The 25,590-nt window shown below is 41.2% G+C and overlaps 1 protein-coding gene across 4 annotated transcripts in view; it reads right to left on the bottom strand.

Moving 5' to 3' along the window:
- Positions 1 to 25,590, bottom strand: part of tsnare1.L (t-SNARE domain containing 1 L homeolog) — a 227,984-nt gene that overhangs the window by 113,338 nt on the left and 89,056 nt on the right. For 3 of the 4 annotated variants that reach the window (XM_041566666.1, XM_041566664.1, XM_041566663.1), the window contains exons 4-5: positions 15,228 to 15,305; positions 13,464 to 13,533 (exon numbers count right to left, since the gene is read on the bottom strand). In XM_041566666.1, the coding sequence (XP_041422600.1) occupies positions 13,464 to 13,533; positions 15,228 to 15,305 (148 nt within the window). Of the gene's footprint in view, positions 1 to 13,463; positions 13,534 to 15,227; positions 15,306 to 25,590 lie in introns of those variants that run through there. The other variant, XM_041566665.1, reaches the window with a different exon arrangement.

Genomic DNA, 25,590 nt, shown 5'->3' on the forward strand with positions numbered 1-25,590 from the left:
TCAGGGACTGATGAGTATGATGATGAAGTGCATGTGCGGGGTGTGAGCAAATGATGCAACGGGGGCCACTGAGGCATGGCTTAATGCGACGTTCTGATGTAACACTAAATAATATGTTGCTGCTGAATACAGTATAACAATTTGAAAGTGCCTTAAAAGGACAGTAATATTTTCTCTATTTCCCATGAAAGGATCACTTTGCCTTTATCTAGTTGCCTGGTATTGATTTTAGATCAATAGCACGTCGGGGGTCAATGCAGGAGTTGGTACTGAGTAAAGGTGGCAATAGACTCATGATAATGTTGTACTGAATTAATTTTCATATGATATTTGGTGCGTGTATAGTGGGAGATGAGTCGAATGATATAGACAGAAGACTTGGCTATTAGTCTGCCCGGAAAATTTTGAGTGGGCGCCTTTGAAGGAACATCGGCCGTTGTTAAGTGTTGAATGGTCAGATACAGGTAGAATTTTATTGTTTCTCTCGGTATATGTGACTATTCAGCTCTACACACGTGTATTGAAATTTCTCCTGGAAACATCGTAACTGTTACTTCTTTGGCCACCTTAAAGGAGACATTGTGTGTGAAAAATAATGTACCAGCGCATTATACTCATTTAGATATAGGAGAATTGTGCTTAAAAAAAGTAGTGTTTCAGGCTGATTTATTGAATATTTCTGCAAAAACCCTAATAATCTCTCACCTTCTCTTCCACTTTCTGTTCCCTGAATTCCCAGGCTGTGCACTCAGCTCACTGCACTGTAGGACAGGAACCAATCAGCAGCTAGCAGGACCTGATAGGGAACTGAAGCTTGTCTGTGCTTGTGTGACTGCAGGGCTGTGATTGGCTGTCCCCCTCCTACTGTGCTTCTGGCAGGGACCATTAGGACACGCCCACCCCTCATTTGAAACACAGGCAGGGACCAGAGAACATCTATAGGGAGCTCCAATAAAGTTATTTTAATAATTTTTAGCACTATGTAAAAGCAACATCATATATTAGTCAAAATTGCCTACAAAATTAGGTTTTTTTTTTCATTTATCCCATATGTCTCCTTTAAGAGACTTTGCCTTTTTACTGTAACATATACAAGCCTTTAGTTTCCCTTTAAACACCCCAGTAAAGCTGGTCTCATGTGCAGGGATTAGTAAATCGGGTTCCCGTATTGCTCAGCTGCAGTTAAAGCTTGTTGTGTTTGATTACAGAGAAATGATTGTGTGATGTGAGCGCAGAACTAGGTGGAATTTATCGGCTGTAACCTCTGGGAATGAGCCGCTCACTGTCCTTATTTCCCTCCTATTAGCGACTTACAGACAAATAAATAATAGAATAAAATGCTAAATCATTTGCCAGGTGGTGAATACAGCTACTCGGGAGATATTAAAGTGCATTTGTGTAGGCTCCATGTCTGTCTGGTCACACATGTAATATATATATATATATATATATATATATATATATATATATATATATATATATATATATATATATATATATATATATATATATATATATATATATATATATATATATATATATATATATATATATATATATATATATATATATATATATATATAATACATAAAAGCCATGAATACCTTGTAAATTATATCCTTATAAACGGTGAGTTCTGATGTCATCAGTTATAAACGGTGAGTTCTGATGTCATTTCTGTCACATGACTCACTGAAACTTGTGTATTATAATAAATAAAGTTCCCCCAGTTGCAAAATATGAGGATATTAGAAGTTACCTCGGAGTTCCATGACCTGTATAAAAACACTCAGCCTTCGGCCTCGTACTTTTATATGGTCATGAAACTCCTCTGTAATTTATAATATCCTTATATTTTATAAGAGGGGGTACTTTATTCACTATAGGGACCAGAAGTGGAAGGAACACTGGATACAATATAGATTGCATTCCACTACAGATGCACCAAGTCAACTATATGGGATTAAGCCGAATACACAATTCCTTTGTGAAAGATCCGGCCGAATACTGACCCGAATCCTAATTTGCAAATAAGGACAGGGAAAGGAAAAAGTGGAAAAACATTTTTTAGTGCCTTGTTTTGTGATGAAAAGTTGCACAATTTCCATTCCCATCCCTAATTTATTTTTGAATTCCAGAGTTGGAGGCAAGTTTTGGTGCATAAAAACCAGCTGTACTGCCACAAAGAGCCGTCTGTAGGCTGCCAGTCCACATAGGGGCCACCAAATGGCCAATCACAGCCCTTATGCTTTGGTTGCACCCCAACCCCAATTGAATGAGGCTCATGGGTAAAAAGGTTGGGGACCCCTGATATAAAGCCTTATTTACCCAGCACAGAGGTGGTGCAATTGGGCAAAGATCCACTTGTTTGGCAAGGTATGTGCATGGGGAGCTTTACATTTGTAGCGGATAGGGAAGACTAACTCAGTATTCTCTGTATCCAACCACAAAACCATAAACACAAAATTCAGCATGACGGGTCACAGCCACTTCACTTATAAGAGAACTAAAGCCTAACTAAAGAAGTAGGTAGAAATGTTGTACACGAAGTTTTGTGCTTCTGTACCAGCCCAAGGCAACCACAGCCCTTTAGCAGTAAAGATCTGTGTCTCCAAAGATGCCCCAGTAGCTCCCCATCTTCTTTTCTGCTGATTCACTGCACATGCTCTGTGCTGCTGTCACTTACTGAGCTTAGGGAGCCACTCACAATATACAGTACACATAGAATAGAAATGTCACAATATAAGGGTGATTAGTCATTAATACAGATAATTACTACATGGCAGCACAGAAACCAGTGCAATTAGCATCAGAATTGAATAATCAGCAAACCAGTAGCATTAGCTTATATGACAGCCAGGGAAGCTCATTTTCTGCTGGATAATTAGTGACGAGCCCTAAGCTTAGCTTCTCAACAGCCAATCAGAGCCCACTGAGCATGTGAGTGTCACAGACACTTTCCAAGATGGTGACCCCCTGTGACAAGTTTGAAGTCCTGGATCATTGCTGCTATTGACAAGCTCAAACTTTAGCCTCGTGCAATAAGTTCACTATAGAAAATGTGCCATTTCTACCCACATTCATTTTTAGGGTTTAGTTCTCCTTTAAGTTATCTTTTAGTATGTCCAATTGTAAGCTACTGATCTTTATTTCTTATAGCTTTTTAATTACTTGCCATTTTCTGCTGACTCTTAAGTTTTCAAATGGGGGTCACTGACCCCATCTAAAAACAAATGCTCTGTAAGGCTACAAATGTATTGTTATTGCTACTTTTTATTATTCATCTTTCTATTCAGGCCTCTCCTATTCATACTCCAGTCTCTTATTCATATCAGTGCATGGTTGCTAGGGGAATTTAGACCCTAGCAACCAGATGGCTGAAATTGCAAACTGGAGAACTGCTGAATAAAAAACTAAATAACTCAAAAACCACAAATAATAAAAAATGAAAACCAATTGCAAATTGTCTCAGAATATCCCTCTCTGCATCATACTAACAGTTAATTTAAATGTGAACAACACCTTTAACTTTCAGAGCCCCTAATTTGCATATGTTCCATGAAATAATGAAATTAGGGTTTGGTTTGGAGACTTTCACAAATGTTTTAGGGGTTCTGCCGAATCCCAAATAGTGGATTGGGTGCATCCCTAGTGGATTGCAATCTATATTGTATCCAGTGTTCCTTCCAGTTCTATTCCAGGCCCTACAGAAGGAATTACATGTCTAACCAGACAGAGCCTACAGAACCCTAGTGCCTGGCCAAACCCAATCCAAATCCAAATCCTTAAAATCATGTGACTTTTTGGCACCAATACAAGGAAGTAAAAAAATTAACCACGTATGCAGCAGGCCGTTCTCTTCCACCCTTCCCAACCCAAATTCTCATATACAAACTAGGATTTGGGTTCAGTATTTGCCCAAATTTTTCACCAGGGATTCAGGGGTTTGGCTGAATCCTAAAATAGTAACACTGCTTAGAGACAATGTGCCTGTTGATAACATTGGAGTTCAATCCCTGAGAGACAAGGGATGTGCAGAAAGGCTCCGAAACCTGGAAAAATCTCCACGTGTGACATTAGGTGATGTTTGCCATCAGTATAAAGGAAAAGAAGTACAGGTATGGGATCCCTTATCCGAAAACCCGTTATCCAGAAATTTCCGAATTACGGAAAGGCTGTCTCCCATAAACTCCATTTTATCCAAATCTTTAAAATGGACCCGTCACCCAGACACAAAAAGCTGTATAATAAAAGTCATTTTTAAATTGAACATGAAATCCAATTACTATTTTTTATTAAAGCATTCATAGCTGTTGTAAATTCTTTTAAAATCTCAGCTGTCAATCAAATAGTGTCTGCCCCTCCTCTATGCCTTAGACAATTACTTTCACTTTCCATTCAGCACTTCCTAGTAGTGATGTAAACCCAACCCGACCCTAACCCGTCTTTCGCCAACCTGCCCGAGCCCGACTTCCAGCCCGTGCTGACCCATCCCGCTGATGACGTAACAAAAGGGGTGGGCAGGAGGTGCGCGTCTTTAAAAAATGAAGCTGGAATTCGGAATCCAGCGCGGGGAGAGCAGGAAGAAGAGCTGAACCTGGACCCGCCCATCATCCGCAAATGGAGGTGTGGGGTCCGCCTGAACCAGGTCCCGCAGGTATCAGGGCCTATGAATATCCAACTTACAGAAAGATCTCTTATCTGGAAACCCACAGGTCCCAGCATTCTGGATAACAGGTCCCATACCTGTACTATGATATAAAGTGGGAGATCTATATGGGACCACCCCATACCCCGAGGAGCAAATGGAAGTCTTAAGAGTAAGAATCTCCTTATTGTATTTCAGGGGGGGTAGCCTGCATCCCACAGCTGTTCTCAAATAACTCCTTGGTTTCCTCAGCAGTTGTGTCTCAGCCGCACACCATTGGGTTAGTCATTGCAATGAATAACATTTATTTTGGCGTGTCATGTTCTTTTTCTGTGTTGTGATTGATGAGCAGAAGTAGTGAGAGCATGTTGTGCCGCTGCTAATTCCTCACCCACCCAGGTCCATTTGTCACTGTCAGACCCACGACATGAGACGCTTTAGGGAGAGGCTGGTCCCTAGCTGGGTGCTGGGAGTTGGACTGTCATAGCTGCCCTTTCATTAAGTCTGATTAGCTCAGAGTATCATGTGACTTTGCACATAGATTATCAGTCTGTCTTGTTACTCTATACAGGTATTTTTGTTTTTCCAACATCCCACTGGAGAATTTTCATTGGCTCATTTCTGTCCCTCTTTGTATCTGTCCCGCTGTTAATAAATCTCTTTATCTCCTGCCTCCTCCTCCAGCTGTGGGATAAATCATTCCCTATACAGAATTATTTACATTTCCCTGTGTATCAGACCCTCAGGCAATTGTGACACGTCAGGTATTTCTTTTTTTGTTTAATATTGTCAAAGCGATTGCCCCTAGTGGGGTGCACGTCCCATGGAGCCGGATTTAGGGATCAGTTATATCGGGGCACAAGGAGACATGGCAGATAAATCCTGCAGTGTTAATGCCACGCTTGTGCGTGTTCCTCAGTGATTCATATCACTGCCAGTGTAGCAGCTACAGTACAACCCCCATTTTACTTTTTTTCAGGGGACCAGAAACAAATGGTGTAAAATCAGGGAAATGTATAATGTATAGGTGGGACCACAAAATAACAATGTAAAAGGAGGGAAAACTTAAAATCAGGGGTTGTAAAATTGAGGTTCCACTGTATATCCATGACTCTGGTTAAAGGAGAATTCAACCCTTCAGTAAAAAACCTGTACCCCCAGCCTAACTGCCCCCCCCCGGGAAATGCCCCTAACTTTTTACTCACCCCTCAGCACAGATTCAGGCATCGGAGTTCACCGCAGCCATCTTCTGGGCCTTCATGTCAACTGCACATGAGCCAACTCGCCGGTCTCCATCTCAGATTTCCGACTACCCGGAAGATGGCTGTGTGGAACTCCGATGCCTAAATCTGCGCCGAGGGGTAAGTATAAAGTTAGGGGCATTTCCCTGAGCACCAGTTAGGCTGGAGGGAGGAGGGTCTACATCTAGTGGAAGTACATTTTTTTTTTGCTAAAGGGTTGAATTCTCCTTTAAGTGGGTCCTCAACGAATTTTCACAAGAGGTGAGAATGTAGTAGTGATGTGTGGGTGAGAAAGAACTCAACCCGCACCCAAACAAAAGGAAAACTATACCCCCAAAATGAAAGCTTAAGCAAATGATTTATCAAATTAAGTGGCATATTAAAGAATCTTATCAAACTGGCATATATATATATATGTGTGTGTGTTGGAGACACTGTGAGATTTAAATAAATCATTGAATTCTTTGGAAAACGGAGTGCTGGTCCTTTCTACAATTTTATATACCTATTTTTGACCAAGCACCCGGCAAAACGAGATGTGAAGGAGTGCGGGTATCGTCTGCAATTTCGTTTACTACTGCAATACTGCAGCTCTAACTGTAACTTGTAGAGATCACCTGACCAGAAATACTGCAGCTCTAACTGTAATAGGAAGAGATCACCTGACCAGAAATACTACAGCTGTAACTGTAACAGGAAGAGATCACCTGACCAGAAATACTGCAGCTCTAACTGTAACAAGAAGAGATCACCTGACCAGAAATACTGCAAGAGATCTCCTGACCAGAAATACTGCAGCTCTAACTGTAACAAGAAGAGATCACCTGACCAGAAATACTGCAAGAGATCTCCTGACCAGAAATACTGCAGCTCTAACTGTAACAGGAAAAGATCACCTGACCAGAAATACTGCAGCTCTAACTGTAACAGGAAGAGATCACCTGACCAGAAATACTGCAACTCTAACGGTAACAGGAAGTGTTGAAGCATAAGACACAACTCTGTCTGTTAATTGGCTCATGTGACCTAATATGTATGGTTTGTTTGGTTTGTTTATGTGCACTGTGAATCCTACGATCCCAGGGGGCGGCCCTTATTTTTTAAAATGGCAATTTTCTATTTATGATTACCCAATGGCACATACTACTAAACAAGTATATTATTATGAAAATGGTTTATTTACATGAAGCAGGTTTTTACACATGATCTGTTTTATGCAATATATTTTTATAGAGACCACATTGTTTGGGGGGTATAGTTTTCCTTTAAAGATGAACATCCCCTTTAAGAGTGGGAAAAAAATGTTACTACTTGTTTTGTGATTTGCCTTCCCGCCCCTAATTTATATATGCAAATTAGGATTCAGATTTGGTTTGGCACAAAGATTTGTCTGAATCCTCCTGAAAAAGCCTGAATCCTGGATTCCTGAATATTGGCTTATGTTTTTGCCCTTTGTGACCCGTGTGTGTCTGTAAATGAGAATATATGAAAACAATTGTGATAAATGAAACAATATTCAGAATATCCCCTTCAGTGGTGAGATCCCCATGATTACATGTCCCTGGCAGGTTTATTTATGTCAACAGATAATTCCTTTGGTGAAAGCAAGACCATTATTAATTGGAAGGCAATGGCTGACTTTATAGCACAGACTTGAAATAACGAATGTTTTTGCAGAAACTGATGGATGGAGTGAAAGGTTGAAAGCAGGGAGCTAATGGGGGTTTAATGAAGAGATCATGGAGATGCGGAGCGTATAGGCAATGCTACGTGCCACATTGTTTAATTGAGGGTCGGCCTTTCATCGTATCTCGTGTAGATTCTTTCTGCGGCTTTGAGGGAGCTTGAGGGGGAAGAGGATATTTCCATAAATGCTTTGACACATCATTTAGACTTCTGCTAATATGCAAAGCCCTTCAAAGTAATACCTTGCATGCAAAGCGTGCGGCCGTGGGATTAGCGAGCTCTGCGCTCTCCGCTTATGCCTCTCTAATCCTGCCATGAAAGCGCTGCTTTAGAAGTAGAAAAAAAGGAAGATATGACAAGATTTGAATATTTTCTTTCCACGGCCATGTCTCCTGGAATAACTCTATTATCGCTTTGCTATTGGCCGGATCAGGAGCATGTTCTGTTGCTGCATTTTATGTTCAGCCCGAGGGCTGGTAGAACTAACACACTGGATTGCAGGGCTGGGGAAATGCATGATGGGTCAGGAAGCTATCCAGGGTGCTTAACCAGGGAGCTATTCAGGGTGCTAACCAGGGAGCTATCCAGGGTGCTAACCAGGGAGCTATCCAGGGTGCTAACCAGGGAGCTATCCAGGGTGCTCTCCAGGGAGCTATCCAGGGTGCTCTCCAGGGTGCTAAACAGAGAGCTATCCAGGGTGCTCTCCAGGGTGCTAAACAGAGAGCTATCCAGGGTGCTAAACAGAGAGCTATCCAGGGTGCTCTCCAGGGTGCTAAACAGAGAGCTATCCAGGGTGCTTAACAGAGAGCTATCCAGGGTGCTATCCAGGGTGCTAAACAGAGAGCTATCCAGGGAGCTATCCAGGGTGCTATCCAGGGTGCTATCCAGGGTGCTATCCAGGGTGCTATCCAGGGTGCTATCCAGGGTGCTATCCAGGGTGCTATCCAGAGAGCTATCCAGAGTGCTATCCAGGGAGATAACCAGGGCGCTATCCAGGGTGCTGAAGACATGCATGTGAGAGTAGGAGTGAAGGTGACCATAAACTATAAGAGCTGATTGTTTAGAGATATGCCCACCAAAGGCATGGCGATATCAAGCTAATCCGATCATTCGGCCCTTGGGCCAAACAATCGGATTAGGCACCAACGAGGGCCGTATCAGATAGCCGATGCAGTCCTCAATCGCAGGGGAAAATCAAACTAGCCCGATCGATATTGATCGATACTTTGCTTGGGTTTGCCATTGCTTTATTGGACTCTTGCCAGTCTAGTGTGAAATTGAAGTGAACATTAAGTAATCATAAGATAGACTCCAATTTAAAGCAACAGTTCCACTAACAGCAACTACAAAGGTGTCAACAAAATATTGTCAGTAAATTGGTAGGGATGTGTCAGACAGACTATAAATACAAAGTGGCTATAAATAACAGAATTCACTGTACATATCCAACAGCAACATCGGGCTCCTTTCCATCCTTGAGCTTCATGAGGCATAAACAGCAGGGACATGGTTCATGATCTTTTTTTTTATTAACTATCCCCCCAATCAAATTTAGAGTATATTTGAATTTATAAGAGTAAACTAAATTGACATGAATTCGAAATTTGACCATTGACAAATGTGCCCCTTAGTGTCCTATTGTTGGGGTTATATCTCTTACATTGTGTAAGCATTTAAATGTGTCCTGATGACAACACTTTGACAACTGATGACATCACTAAACACCATTTAAACCTGATGACATCACTAAACACCGTTTACAACTGATGACCTCACTAAACATTGTTTACAAATGACGACATCACTAAACACTGTTTAAACCTGATGACATCACTAAACACCGTTTAAAACGGATGACCTCACTAAACACTGTTTACAACTGATGACCTCCTTAAACAACTGATGACCTCACTAAACAACTGATGACCTCACTAAACACTGTTTAAAACTGATGACATCACTGAACATTTTTTAAAAATGATGACCTCCTTAAACAACTGATGACCTCACTAAACAACTGCTGACCTCACTAAACACTGTTTACAACTGATGCCATCACTAAACACTGTTTACAACTGATGACCTCACTAAACACAGTTTACAACCGATTACATCACCAAACACTGTTTACAACTGATGACATAATAAAAAAAGAATTATGTGAAATGGTGTATATGTAAGAGGATAATTGTGGCTTTTCTGCGTTGCATTGAGACGCCTTTGCTTAGTCTCTACTAAAGACCAAGGAGATGTCTCATGGAGGACAAGGTGTTCTGCTGAAACTTGAATTCCCAGGCCAGTTGGTGTAAGGATCACCTTGTGGGGAGGCTGGCAGGGCTAATGATGATTGCAAGTGGGGTGGTCCCAATGTGCAGGGAGCCAAATTGTGGGCTAATGGCTAGAGGGCAAATATATTTATAGATGGACCCTGAGGGAAATGCACAGATTATTAGAAAACAATGAAAATAGGGTTCACCTTATCCTTCTTAGACAGACTTGCTGCTCAAAGCTTGTCTTTAGTTATGTGAAGGGTAGAGCTGTCCCTGAATGGCTCCCACTACATACACATTTATATACACACACACACATATATACTGTACACACACACAAATTGTGGGGTGTCCAGAGCAAGCACGTTGGGAGTAACAGAGCAGACAATACATGGGGCAAATATCAAGGGGTATTATTACAGGCCTCTCCCAAAGGAGTAAGGGCAAGAACAATGGGACATTTTGTCACCAGCACTAAATCCCCTGTAGCGTCATGTGTTTTAACGTTAGTTATCATCAGAATGATAGAGTTTTGTTGCCATGAGCTCTTGCCCTAAAGGTTAAAGGAACAGTTCAGTGTAAAAATAAAAACTGGGTAAATAGACAGGCTGTGCTAAATAAATAATGTATCTAATATAGTTAGGCAAAGATTTAATATAAAAGCAAGTAGTGTTCTGGCTATTATGTTACACATCCACTCACTCCAGCCTTTATACATTACATTTTTGCCTAACTAACTATATTCGATACATATTTTATTTTGCACAGCCTGTCTATTAATCCAGTTTTTATTTTTATACTAAATAACTCCTTTAATAGTAACATATAGTAAGTTAGGTTATTAAAAAAAAAAAAAAAAAGACACATCCATCAAATTCAACCTTTTAAGTCTTTTTTTTACCTACATAACTGGGAGTTTATCCAGAGGAAGGCAAAACAAAATAAAATAAGCAGAGAAGGAATTGCCCAGTGCCATCATACATGTGTGTTGAAGGAAACAAACTCTAGCTACAAATAAGCATGATATTAATGCCCTATACTGATATATACACAGCCAGTAGTGTCCCTGGGCAGTGACAGTTGCCTGTAAGACACAAGGAGAGAAGCAGCATCTTTGCAGCAAGTCATTTGGGCCTGGCAGTTGCCTAGCAATCCCTTCCCATAGCCACCGTACAGCAGTGTATTTACTCACTCACTTATAAATAACTACATGTCTCCTCTCTATTACACACACACGGCTCTGCTATTCTAATAGCACTTTGGACTTTTCATGTCAGTATGTATTTACCCTGCTACAAACTGGCTTGTGATTGGTGCACACAGCTTCTCATCCTGCTGGGGGGATTTATAATGAGGTTTAACCCCAATACTCAAGCTGGCCAACACAGCACTCGCACTAACTTTATAGGGGTAATAGAGTAACACTAACCTTATAGGGGTAATAGAGTAACACTAACCTTATAGGGGTAATAGAGTAACACTAACCTTATAGGGGTAATAGAGTAACACTAACCTTATAGGGGTAATAGAGTAACACTAACCTTATAGGGGTAATAGAGTAACACTAACCTTATAGGGGTAATAGAGTAACACTAACCTTATAGGGGTAATAGAGTAACACTGATCTTATAGGGGTAATAGAGTAACACGAATCTTATAGGGGTAATTGAGTAGCACTAACTTTATAGGGGTAATGTAACTGGCACAACACTTGCTTCAAGTCTAGTAAATGAATAGGGATCAATTACTGGTCGGTAGTCTGAAGTCAAACATGTGATTGGTTGGTAAGGGGAACCAGAACCAAAGTTAGATTTTTACCCCAGAAATTGTAGCCCAGGAGTGAGTTGCAGTAATGTTCTTTCCTGCCCAGAATGACACTGTGCCTTATATTTTATATCATTAGCACAAACCAAATGTGTGTTTCACTCCAGGACTTGCACTGCTGGTTACCCCTACCAACACTAGAGATGTGCTGATCTCTGCCACCTGTCTCTGCCCGTTCCCTCTTCTTACACTGCCATTATTACTAATAATAAAGTGGCCTCGGACTCCAACTCCCAGCATGCTCCATCAATCACAGGCTGGAGACAGTATAGGTGCAGGTCACACTCCATGCTCCCTCTACTCATAAATAAACTGGTTCCCATATGTCACATGTACCTGAGCAATAAGCAGCTTTTCACTTCCCCAGTGGGAGCCATTTCTTTGCACTTTTACTGCACCAAAATAGAATGTTTTCTAAGAAATGTTATTACATTGCGACTGGCAGGAGGCATAAGAGAAGCTGTGGTATATATGCTCCCTGCAGGCTCAGTACTGATCAAGCAATGATTTAGATCAGAGGGCACAGAGATTAAACTGTCATGTCAGGGGCTTTTATACTCAGTCTCCCAGGCTGGACACCTCCATTCCTTATTGGAAGTGCGCTCGTGTTGTACAGGTATGGGATCTGTTATCCGGAAATGCGTTATGCAGAAAACTTCACAATTACGGAAAGGCCATCTCCCATAGACTCCATTTTATCCAAATTTTTAAAAACGGATTTCCCTTTTCTGTGTAATAATAAAACAGTCGCTTGTACTTGAGCCCAACTAAGATATAATTAATCCTTATTGGAAGCAAAACCAGCCTATTGGCTTTATTTAATGTTTATAGGATTTTCTAGTAGACTTAAAGGAGAAGGAAAGCTACAGAGGCAGTTTATTGCCAATAGATTAGCTACAATAGTGCAAGATAGAATGCTATATTTATTCTGTATAAGGTTTTACCATACCTGAGTAAAAAGCTCTTGAAGCTCTCTGTTTGTTTAGGATAGCAGCTGCCATATTAGCTTGGTGTGACATCACTTCCTGCCTGAGTCTCTGCCTGCTCACTCCTAGCTCTGAGCTCAGATTACAGCAGGGAGGGGAGGAGGGAGAGAGGAGCAAACTGAGCATGCTCAAGCCCTAGCCCTGGAGGTTTAAGCTGAAAACAGGAAGTCTGATACAGAAGCCCATGAGTACACAATAGAAGGAAAGAAATGTGCTGTTTCTTTTGACAGAGGACTCAGAGCAGCATTACTTTGAGGGGTTACTGGTGTATTTATATAGACCTTTCTGATAAAGCTTACTTAGTTTTAGCCTTTCATTCTCCTTTAAGGTATGAAGATCCAAATGAAGGAAAGATTCTGTTATCCAGAAAGATCCAGGTTCCCAAGCATTTTGGATAACAGATCCCATACCTGTACCGCTCTAATCTTTTAACTGAACTCCAGAGGTGCAAGTGGGGGTTTCTGAGTTGCCCATTGTTTTCCTGTAATTTGTGCTGTAAATTTGGGGTTATAGATTGGAGGTTTTATGTGAAGCCAGTGTATTTCAGCAATGAAAAAGGAATATCCCTGGATTGGGAGTAATGTATATGATAGATTAATACACTGCTTTTTATATAAATAAATAGGTCTCAGACAGAGGCAGTTTCTCAGCACCATGTGGCCCAAATGTTTATCTCCAATAAGAAATAACAAGAATCAATATCACTTGACTCCATGCAGAAATGCATCGATAGGTCACCTAATAAAGAAAGTAATAAAGCAGCCGTGTGATTGGTGCGTGAGAAATGAAATAGAGAAGAGCAACTTACAGGCGATCCCTCAGCTCCTGTGTGTCACTAGCAGTCCCCAGGGAACGAAGGATTCTCTCCAAAGACTGTACTGTCAACAAAAGAGGGAGAGTGAACAACACACTGAATCACAATCTCGGGGTACAGGCTTGATTCATTTGATGGGGAATGTTTTGCAGCAGTGCCCCATTTTGACTGGTGGGCTAATAATTGGGCATTAAGGTCTGCTAACTGGGGCTCTGTGATTACCCATGCACTTTATAGCTCTGTGAGGGGACAAGAAAACCAAAAGAAAATAGGGGAGCGCCGTCAGTGTGGTCCTTGGCCTATAGAACTTAGATGGACACTGTCATGGGAAAACCTGTTTTTTTTCAAAACACATCAGTTAATATTGCTGCTCCAGCAGAATTCTGCACTGAAATCCATTTCTCAAAAGAGCAAATAGATTTTTTTACATTCAATTTTGAAATCTGACATGGGGCTAGACATATGGTCAGTTTCTCAGCTGCCCCCAGTCATGTGACTTGTGCTCTGATAAACTCCAGTCACTCTTTACTGCAAGTTAGTGATATCATCCCTCTCACCCTCCAGCAGCCTAATAACTAGGGATGCATCAAATCCAGGATTAGGGGTGGCATATGCAAATTAGGGGTGGGGGTCACAAAACAAGGAATTCAAAATATTATCCCTTTCGCACCCCTAATTTGTGTATGCAAATTAGGATTTGGTTCGGCCAAGCAGAAGGATTCATCCAAATCTTGCTGAAAAAGGCTGAATCCTGGATTCGGTGCATATGCAAATTATGATTCGGAATTCCGCTGAATCTTTTGCGAAGGATTCAGGGGTTTGGCTGAATCCAAAATAGTGAATGGGAAGGTAACCAGATAGCAGCTCCCTAACACAAGATACAGCTGCCTGGTAGATCTAAGAACAGCACTCAATAGTAAAATCCAGGTCTCACTGAGACACATTCAGTTACATTGAGTAGGAGAAACAACAGCCTGCCAGAAAGCAGTTCCATCCTAAAGTGCTGGCTCTTTCTGAAATCACATGACCAGGCAAAATGAGCTGAGATGCACCTACACACCAATATTACAACTAAATACACTTGCTGGTTCAGGAATGACATTTTATTTTGTAGAGTAAATTATTTGCAGTGTAAAAAGTGTCATTTAGAAATAAAAACCAAAATCGTGACAGAATCCATTTAAGCTTCCCATAAAGTGGGCAAATATAAGCTGCAGACAAAGTGGGCAGTGTATGGGGCCCTCCTACACAACTCTCACTATGGATATCTGGGCAGAAATAGATTGGCCAGGTTTAAGAATTCTTGCGGATCGAGGACCATTTTGGTTGGTTGATGTGGTCCTAGGTCCAACCTCCTGCATTATCATCTTTGTTATCCTAGGGAACGAACGGATCAGCCTCAAGGTGGGAATATCAGGGAGAGATCAGCTTATTTTGCATCCTCCAAAGAATAAACCTCTGCATATATATAACCACCTTCACAGAGAAACTTTACAATCCACGGAGGTGTCTGATATAATGACTGCAGTACTGGGAGATACAAAAATCAAATATATGAACCCTTAAAAGAAATATCACATGTCAGATCTAGACAAGTCACCCGTTTATCCCCTCAAACCTGGAATAGAAATACACCATGGGAATTTGGCAGAGCTGGAACATAGATGTGTCTGATGCTTCTAGAGATCCAAAGAAATCCCAGCCAAAAGTACGATCACAATGCAACATACGGTTGATAGATTTTGCTTTAATACCCACCATTAACGTTTATCCGATAAATGTCACCGGAAGTGATCTGGAAAAGTTCCTGCAGTTCATTCTGATCAATCTGGGTCGCTGCAGAAGAAAAGAAAGCCATTAGTATATTAACACGTCATTTTCATAACCACATTTTCATAACCACAATCAAATTTCGGTTCACTCTTCCCAGAATCCTCTCTGAGGTCACCACAGTTCAATGGCTGATTGGGCTGCCCATGTGCAATGCAGATCCATATTATCGAGGCAGTTCTATGATTTAGGAGAGTGCTCGGTGCCACAGAGGTTGGACAGAACTGATCTGGGATTTAATTAGAGGTCAGTGTAGGAATCTGGGTGGATAAATAATATCGCTTTATCTGAAAACAAAAAAACGACTGGGCTGGTTGGATATTTCTTATCAGACAGGAGAGGAGGCGGAAGAGAAGGGGTGAATATTGAGGCACCAGATCACTACGTTTGTGTTGGTTTGAGGCAAGAGACGGAGAGTCATGCTCCTTAGTTTTACACTATATTGATTTTATTGCAGCAGAAACTTCCCATGTGTGAGACCACGTTACTGACTCCCACAATACTGGGCCAGTGTACAGTAACCTCCTCCGGTTCTACAGTAAAATGCTTAATGGTTACAGGATTCACTGGCCTCAATGCAGAACTTAATGCCTCCATTACAGACCCCCCCCGGCACACACACATCTGTCATATTGCCTCTCAGACAGTCACTCTGCCACCCTCAGCCTGCCACCCTCAGACACCCACTCTGCCACCCTCAGACACCCACTCTGCCACCCTCAGACACCCACTCTGCCACCCTCAGACACCCACTCTGCCACCCTCAGCCTCCCACCCTCAGCCTCCCACCCTCAGCCTCCCACCCAGGGTACCCGTGTATCACCCACACCACATGTGATTGACCCTAGTGCTAAGCAAAAGAACTAGTAACGGACACGGCTGCACTTTGTGCCATAGGAAGGACTTGTATTGTGTCTCTAATAGGAAACGATAAAGCAGAATAAAAACGACAGAACAGAAGGATTCCAGCTCGCTGCTTCTGCATCAATTATTTATCAATGTGAGTTTAGTAAAATGATAGTTTGACAATTCTATATCGCGCTTTCCTTTTATTATTACAGATGGTGCATTTGGAAGCAAAGCAGGTTCTCAAAAGCAACTGTAAGCTCACATGGTCCTTTATATATTGCAGTCTGCAAGCTACATGTGCCCGAAAGTCTTTTTAGATGGTGGGTGGCTAGCGGCTATATTGGTGGGTGAGCCATAAACTCATGGAGTGCAACCGCAGGCATATCTGACTTGCCATGTACATTAAAGGGGTTGGTCACCTTTAAATTAACTGTTAGTATGATGTAGAGAGGGATATTCTGAGACAATTTGTAATTGGTTTTCATTTGTTATTATTTGTGGTTTTTGGGTTATTTAGCTTTTTATTCAGCAGCTCTGCAGTTTGGCAGTTTGTAATTTCAGCAATCAGGTTGCTAGGGTCCAAATTCCCCTAGCAACCATGCATTGATATGTATAAAAGGCTGGAATATGAACAGGAGAGGCCTGAATAGAAAGATGAGGAACAAAAAGTAGCAATAACAATACATTTGTAGCCTTACAGAGACTTTGTTTTTATACATGGGGTCAGTGACCCACGTTTCAAAGCTTGAAAGAGTCAGAAGAAAAAGGCAGAGAATTCTAAAACGATAAAAAATAAATAATTAACACCAATTGAAAAGTTGCTTACAATTGGCCATTCTATAACATACCATACAAAAAGTCAACTTGAACTGTTGGTGTTATAGAATGGCCAATTCTAAGCAACTCTTCAATTGATCTACATTATTTTTTTTTATATTTAAATTATTCACCGTCTCCTGTTTCCAGCTTTCAAATGGGGGTCACTGACCCCATCTATAAAACAAATATTCTGTAAGGCTACACATTTATTGTTACTTTTTTATTACTTCTCTTTCTATTCAGGCCTCTCCTATTTATATCACAGTCACTTATTCAAATCAGTGCACAGTTGCTAGGGGAATTTGGACCCTAGCAACCAGATCAAATTGCAGACTGGAGAGCAGTCAGTCCCTATATGCTGATGCTAATGTCAATAACAGAACAGAGGGCAGTGGAAAGCAGGTCCATGTATAGTAGAGTGTCAATGCAAAAGCCATGACTTATTGATCACTAGACACACATTTGGGACTATATTATCCATAGCTTCATATACATCATGGCTTCAAATGTGGATTCTTCTCCTGGAATCTCTGCCATTGGATATAAGGGGAACCCGACAAACAGGAATGATGAACAGACATTGTGCCGGCTGAGCTGAGCCCGTGTTATTCACTGGCACTAACCAGGTACTTAAACATCTAGTAATTACTAAGGTCTCCACTCTCTGACAATTATAGTTACTGTCATGGGACAAAAATGTGTTTGTTAAAGTTAATAGAGCTGCTCCGGCAGAATTCTGCACTAAAATCTGTTTCTCAAAAGAGCAAACTAGTTTTTTTACATTTTATTTTGAAATCTGACATGGGGCTAGATATATTGTCAGTTTCCCAGCTGCCCCCAGTCATGTGACTTGTGCTCTCATAAACTTCAGTCACTCTTTACTTGGAGTAATATCACCCCCTCCCTTTCCCCCCCAGCAGCCTAACAACAGAACAATGGCAAGGTAACCAGATAGCAGCTCCCTAACACAAGATAACAGCTGTCTGGTAGATCTAAGAACAACACTCAATAGTAAAATCCAGGTCCCACTGAGACACATTCAGTTACATTGAGTAGGAGAAACAACAGCCTGTCAGAAAGCAGTTCCATCCTAAAGTGCTGGCTCTTTCTGAAATCACATGACCAGGCAAAATGACCTGAGATGCACCTACACACCAATATTACAACTAAATACACTTGTTGGTTCAGGAATGACATTTTATATTGTACAGTGAATTATTTGCAGTGTAAACTGTGTCATTTAGAAATAAAAACTACACCATAAAAATCATGACAGAATCCCTTTAATCGTTAAAGCAGGTTTATCCTATTGTACAGACAAAGGAAGGAGAAGGAATTTGTGATATTCACATGCCAATCAGGCAGCACCCATGCCAGGCACTGATCGTTTGCTGAAGGAGATTCTGTATTTACTTGGGCCCTTGGGATAAAAATTAAATTAAATTCCACGTATTTCCCAGCAACTTCTCCTACAGATTTGGCATGGACAGTGCAACACACTATACAACATGTGGGCACACAACCAATTAATTAAATGTCAGATTATATACGAATCTCGCTCGTCATGCCCAATAAGTTTTTTTTTTTTTTTAAATATTAACGATATGGTCACGTTACACACATTTACACATCTTTGGAGAAAACAAGAGTGGGGTGTGTTTAAGAGAAACATTAGCAATATTATATATATATATATTATAATCACAGTGAGTAATGTCTGACTGTGCTCTATGATAACATGTTTAACCAGGGATCAGCTAGAAATGTTGTACATGATGTTTTGTGCTTCTGTACCAGCCCAAGGCAACCACAGCCCTTTAGCAGTAAAGATCTGTGTCTCCAAGGATGCCCCAGTAGCTCCCCATCTTCTTTCGGGTATTCCCTTGTACCAAGCACAATTCAGCAGGAACAGTCCCCTAACTTTGCTCAAAGTCTGTACAGAGAGATCCCATAAAACTATGGCAGCATAGGTATTCCCTGTACTAAGCACAATTCAGCAGGAACAGTCCCTAAGTTTGCTCATAGTCTGTACAGAGAGATCCCATAAAACTATGGCAGCATAGGTATTCCCTGTACTAAGCACAATTCAGCAGGAACAGTCCCTAAGTTTGTTCATAGTCTGTACAGAGAGATCCCATAAAACTATGGCAGTATAGGTATTCCCTGTACTAAGCACAATTCAGCAGGAACAGTCCCTAAGTTTGCTCATAGTCTGTACAGAGAGATCCCATAAAACTATGGCAGTATAGGTATTCCCTGTACTAAGCACAATTCAGCAGGAACAGTCCCCTAAGTTTGCTCATAGTCTGTACAGAGAGATTCCATAAAACTATGGCAGCATAGGTATTCCCTGTACTAAGCACAATTCAGCAGGAACAGTCCCCTAAGTTTGCTCATAGTCTGTACAGAGAGATTCCATAAAACTATGGCAGTATAGGTATTCCCTGTACTAAGCACAATTCAGCAGGAACAGTCCCCTAAGTTTGCTCATAGTCTGTACAGAGAGATCCCATAAAACTATGGCAGCATAGGTATTCCCTGTACTAAGCACAATTCAGCAGGAACAGTCCCCTAAGTTTGATCATAGTCTATACAGAGAGATCCCATAAAACTATGGCAGCATAGGTATTCCCTGTACTAAGCACAATTCAGCAGGAACAGTCCCCTAAGTTTGCTCATAGTCTGTACAGAGAGATTCCATAAAACTATGGCAGCATAGGTATTCCCTGTACTAAGCACAATTCAGCAGGAACAGTCCCTAAGTTTGTTCATAGTCTGTACAGAGAGATCCCATAAAACTATGGCAGTATAGGTATTCCCTGTACTAAGCACAATTCAGCAGGAACAGTCCCTAAGTTTGCTCATAGTCTGTACAGAGAGATTCCATAAAACTATGGCAGCATAGGTATTCCCTGTACTAAGCACAATTCAGCAGGAACAGTCCCTAAGTTTGTTCATAGTCTGTACAGAGAGATCCCATAAAACTATGGCAGCATAGGTATTCCCAGTACTAAGCACAATTCAGCAGGAACAGTCCCTAAGTTTGCTCATAGTCTGTACAGAGAGATCCCATAAAACTATGGCAGTATAGGTATTCCCTGTACTAAGCAGAATTAAAGAAGAGAGTTAAGGGAATAAAACAGACAGATATTCATGCTGTTGGTGTAGCATTAGGATGTCAGGCAGTGAGTATATGAGAGAAGTGAATGTGCTACAGTATAACAGTATAATAAAGGCTTATGAAGGAGACATTACGGAGTTAAACACCATTTGTGTGCCAGGCTTTCCCTTTGTGCAGCTGCAGTGAGTAACACTGGGATGAAGCTCATGACGTCAGACAAATCCAGTCTCTCTGCTCATTGCCAGGAGTAGTTTGTACACAGGGTAGTAAATAAGGCAGGAGTATGTACAGCTCGTCACACAGCAGTGACAGTGAGTAGGTTGTACATTGAGTTCTATAATAATCACAAATACAGTCATTAGTCATTCAGCTCCTCACTGGGGTGTCTCATGTAATGGGGTACATTATACACATAGAGCCCACCTTACAACACATTAGCTGCCCAACACCCCCTCACTACATCATCCTCCTCTGCTTTGCACTGCAATGCTACAAAGTCACAACCAGCAGTGCAGAGAAAGCCAAGGGACAAACAGATCCTGCTTTCAACAGCAACTAAATATACAGTGAAACCTTGATTTTAAGTTTTCCCACATTTTACATTTTTTATTTGTGGTCCCACCAATTTATAATGCATTTCAATGGGTGCATTTCTCTGATTTGAAGTAACGATTTCCCGGATTTTACAACCAAAATGTCCTGATGTTCCAAAAAACTGCTTTTTTCCTCTATGAATGTTATTATTAGGGAAATACAGAGGTTTGAAATACTAACCAGATGTATATTCTGCCATGATTCTGCCTGTAAATGGCCAATTCAAGCAAATTTGTTATACTTTTATATTTAATTTCCTTTTTCTTCTGACTCTTTTGCAGATTTCAAATGGGGGTCACTGACCCCTTCTAAAAAATGAATGCTCTGTAAGGCTACACATGTATTGTTAGTTTTTATTCCTCATCTTTCTATTCAGGCCTCTCCTATTCATATTCCAGTCTCTTATTCAAATCAATGCATGGTTGCTAGGGGAATTTGGACCCTAGCAACTAGACTGCTGAAATTAGAAACTGGAGAGCTGCTGAATAAAAAAACTAAATAACTTAAAAACCACAAATAATAAAAAATGAAAACCAATCGCAAAGTGTCTCGGAATATCCCTCTCTACATCATACTAACAGTTATCTCAAAGGTGATCAACCCCTTTAACCCTTTTTGTTAACACAGTAAATATTGTATAAAAAGTAAAACGGACTTCTTTCAGTACTTGAAGAAAAAGCCACTTTAACAAATTTCCCTGATATTACATTATCCCGGGGTTTATATAATTTTTTCCTGGTCCCCTGTAAAACATAAAATGGGGGTTCTACTGTGAATGTCAAACGAAGCACAGAGAATGGGTTAACGATGTACAGTAGAAAGAGCGTCTCATTGGCTGGAGGGTGAGACAGAGGAGTGGGTGTGAGAGTGCAGCAGCAGGGGACAGCAAACAATGGAGTGGCAGTTGTACGGCAGGTGGAAGCGCTAGTTGAAAGGCACATCTGACAGTCAGGAGCGCCACTTAGCACAATAGGATTTTGACCCAAGACACTTCCAGTATTAGAATCCTTCCTAATAAGCACTGAGCACAAATCTACTGCCCTCAGGCCACACTTTGAAGAACTGCATGAAAAGTAAAGGGAAAGCGTAACAGTCCGGGAGTAGAACGGGGGCAGCCTCAGGAACATCAAACAGCAGCGTACAAGTCCCAGGTGAGCCCCCCTCTCTCTACCTGAACAAGCCTCTCACTCACGCAGGTGGAGGCAGACAATTTGCCAGACATCCGATTAAACTGACAATTAAATTCCAAGGCAACCAGGGAGATCACTGCGTGGGAAAGTCTACAAGTGGGATTTTTTTCTGCTTTCCTTCAAATGGGGGTCACTGACCCCATCTAACAACAAATGTTCTGTAAGGCTACAAATGTGTTGTTACTTTTTATAACTGATCTTTCTATTCAGGCCTCTCCTATTCCAGTCTCTGATTCAAATCAATGCATGGTTGCTAGGGGAATGTGGACCCTAGCAACGAGATGGCTGAAATTACAAACTGAAGAGCTGCTGAATAATAAAAAAAAAAAAGTCAAAAGCCACAAATAAAAAAAAAAATGAAAACCAGTTACGAATTGTCTCAGAATATCCCTCTCTACATCCTACTAATACAGAACTCAGAGGTGAACAACCCCTTTAAGTGCGCAGACAGAGGAGACGGGTGGCATTGTGGCAGCCCCTGGGGGCAGTGGAATTTTTAAATTTTTTAATTTATTGGGGGTCAGTAGAGTTTGCCCCCTGCTGCTCTATCTCTGCATTGCTTGATACACAACCGAGTTTTTCAATTTGTTAAACCCGAACTGGACCCACAACTTACCCTATTGGACCCCGGGATGCCACCCGGCCGGTATTTCACCGGCCTAGCCGGTAAAACACCTGCCAGGGCCGGGGCCGGTATTACAAATTTACCGGTAATGTAGCTGCTGGTAATTTGTAATGCCATTTACAAAATCCATTGCCCGCCGATGAAAACGTACATTTTTGTCGGCTTTGGGTGGTGACCCCGCACCTTTTGTGATGTTATCACCTGTGACCCCTCCCCTTTTGCAGGCGCCTCATCGGCTCCGCCCCTTTATTTTCTGCCCCCACCACTGGCCGGTAATTTTTTTTTTTTTTTTTAAAGGTGGCAACCCTACCCCGGACCCTACCCGGCAGAACCTTATCCGCAACCTGATCTGAGACCATCAAGAAACAGAAAGTGCTGTCATTGTAAACAGGAAGTGACATCATTAGAAGTAGGCGTGATCAGAAAAAAAGGAGTAAACTGCCAACCCGCGTCTACACCTGCTCCCAAAACCTCTACCTGCAACCGGCAGGGTACCGCCCCGCTGCAGGACTCTACTATGAGGTCCCATACCTGTACTACAGTACTATGTTCCCACTACAAAACATATTCTTTCGGTTGCTTTGTCTTATTATCAGAGCTGTTCGAGTCCCAGGGTTAGTCCAGGATGTTACTAAATGTTGGAATGTGAATTACATTTTCTACAGAATCCCAAATATATGGATTTGTTCCTTTATGAGAAGAGCAGATCTGACAGTACATTGAGCTCGTTGGGACAGATAGTGGATGGAGCAGGGGTTACACAATTAGCCGGCTGGGAATGGACTCCTGCTACTTTAGCCGACTCTCACGAATCATTTATAAAGCAAATCTATATTAGTGCTACCTAATGGGAACTTCCTCTCTCAGCATCTCTTTCTCTTCATTCTCTCTTCATGCAGCAGTTGGGTGTCAGATATTCACTGACAGTTAGATCCAATATATCTTATAGGGGGGCTCCTTTTGCCTAGAAGATGTATTAGAGCTCACTCTATTAAACTCACCAGACATCATGTCTCTCTACATGCAGAATTTGTGCAAAAGGCAGTTATTTTGTTACATTTTGTTTGTACTGGAATCAGTTATTTGAGTGAGCTCTAATACATCTGCTAGGAAAGGAGCCCCCATATAAGATATATTGGATGTAACTGTCAATGAATATCTGATACCCAACTGCTGCATGAAGAGAGAATGAAGAGAAACAGATGCTGAGAGAGGAATAGTGAAGATAAACTTATTATTTCAGAAACACAGAATATTTAATTGATTGCATATAGAAAGTTTCTTATTTCAATATGAAGAAGCTTATATTAAATTTTCATTTTCACGACAGTTCCCCTTTAAAGGGTGCTTTCCAGAAGAAGAGTAAATTTCAGAGAAACTCTGGGATCTGGTCCAGTAGTCGGTCCCTGACCTGCTCACAATATTTCTGTCCAGAATCAATAGCGAGGGCATAAATCTTTATTATGAACTACGTGCAGTTCTCCTGGGTCGGCTCACGCGGGAGGCTGAAACTTGCTGATCTTCAGTCCGACGGACAGACAGAGAGACATAAATCTGACAGTGATGGGATCCAGCGGGTGCAATGAAGGCAGCGACTGTAAATCCTTCAGAAGGAAAGACTTGCTCAGTACCGGCCCATTTATAAACCGGCACAACTCAACGTGTTCCTCACTCAACTGCACCCAGGGGCCCCTCTATATAAAGGAAAGTCTGACACTTACATACAAACTGCCAGTGCCCGATCTGCACATCGCTCTGTATTACTCTGTATTTCTCATCCCATAAAATGGGGTACAGGTATGGGATCCATTATCCAGAAACCAGTTATCCAGAAAGATCTGAATTAAGGAAAGGCAGTCTCCCATACTGCATTTTATCAAAATGAACCAAAATTTAAAAAAATTATTTTTCTCTATGTAATAATAAAACAGTCGCTTGTACTTGATCCCAACTAAGATATAATTAATCCTTATTGGAGGCAAAACCAACCTATTGGCTTTATTTAATGTTTATACGATTTTCTAGTAGACTTAAGGTATGAAGATCCAAATTATGGAAAGCCTCAGGTTTCGAGCATTCTGGATAACAGGTCCCATACCCGTATTAGATTGTCAGCCTGTTGCTGAACTTCCTCCAGAAACCTACAATTAAAGACGTATGTTTAAGTTAATTTTTACTAGGTTATAGAATGGCTCATTCTAGGCAACTTTCTAATTGGTCTTCATTTTTTTAATTTTTGCATTATTTGCCTTCTTCTCTTTCCGGCTTTCAAAAGGGGGTCACTGACCCCATCCAAAGAACAAATGCTCTGTAAGGCTACATATTTATTGTTATTGCTACTTTTTATTACTCATCTTTCTATTCAGTCCTCTTCTATTCATATTCCAGTCTCTTATTAAAATTAGTGCATGGTTGCTAGGGGAATTTGGACCCTAGCAACCAGATTGTTGAAACTGCAAACTGGAGAGCTGCTGAATAAAAAGCTAAATAATTCAAAAACCACAAATAATAAAAAATGAAAACCAATTGCAAATTGTTTCAGAATATCCCTCTCTACATCATACTAACAGTTAGGGATGCACCAAATTCAGGATTTGGTTCGGGATTCAACCAGGATTTGTTTTTTTTTCAGCAGGATTCGGATTCGGCCAAATCCTTCTGCCTGGCTGATGCGAATCCAAATCCTAATTTGCAGATGCAAATAGAGTGACCTTTTTGTCACAAAACAAGGGGAAAAAAAAAGTTTTCCCCTTCCTACCCCTAATTTGCATATGCAAATTAGGATTCGGTTCAGTATTCGACCGAATGTTTCTCAAAGGATTCGGGGGTTCGGCCGAATCCAAAAAATAGTGGATTCGGTGCATCCCTAATTTAAAGGTGATGTGGGTGCTGGGAGTTGTAAAGGGGTGCAAAAGACTCTGGAACACAAAATAATCTAAATTAATAGACTAAAATCTAGTCTACTGTTACCTATATGGGGTGGATAGTAGGGATGCACCGAATCCAGGATTAGGCCTTTTTAAGTAGGATTTGGCCGAATCCTTGTGTGTGGCCGATGCGAATCCGAATCCTAATTTGCATATGTAAATTAGG

Source organism: Xenopus laevis, chromosome 6L (genome assembly GCF_017654675.1).
Source record: "Xenopus laevis strain J_2021 chromosome 6L, Xenopus_laevis_v10.1, whole genome shotgun sequence".
Classification (NCBI taxonomy): domain Eukaryota; kingdom Metazoa; phylum Chordata; class Amphibia; order Anura; family Pipidae; genus Xenopus; species Xenopus laevis.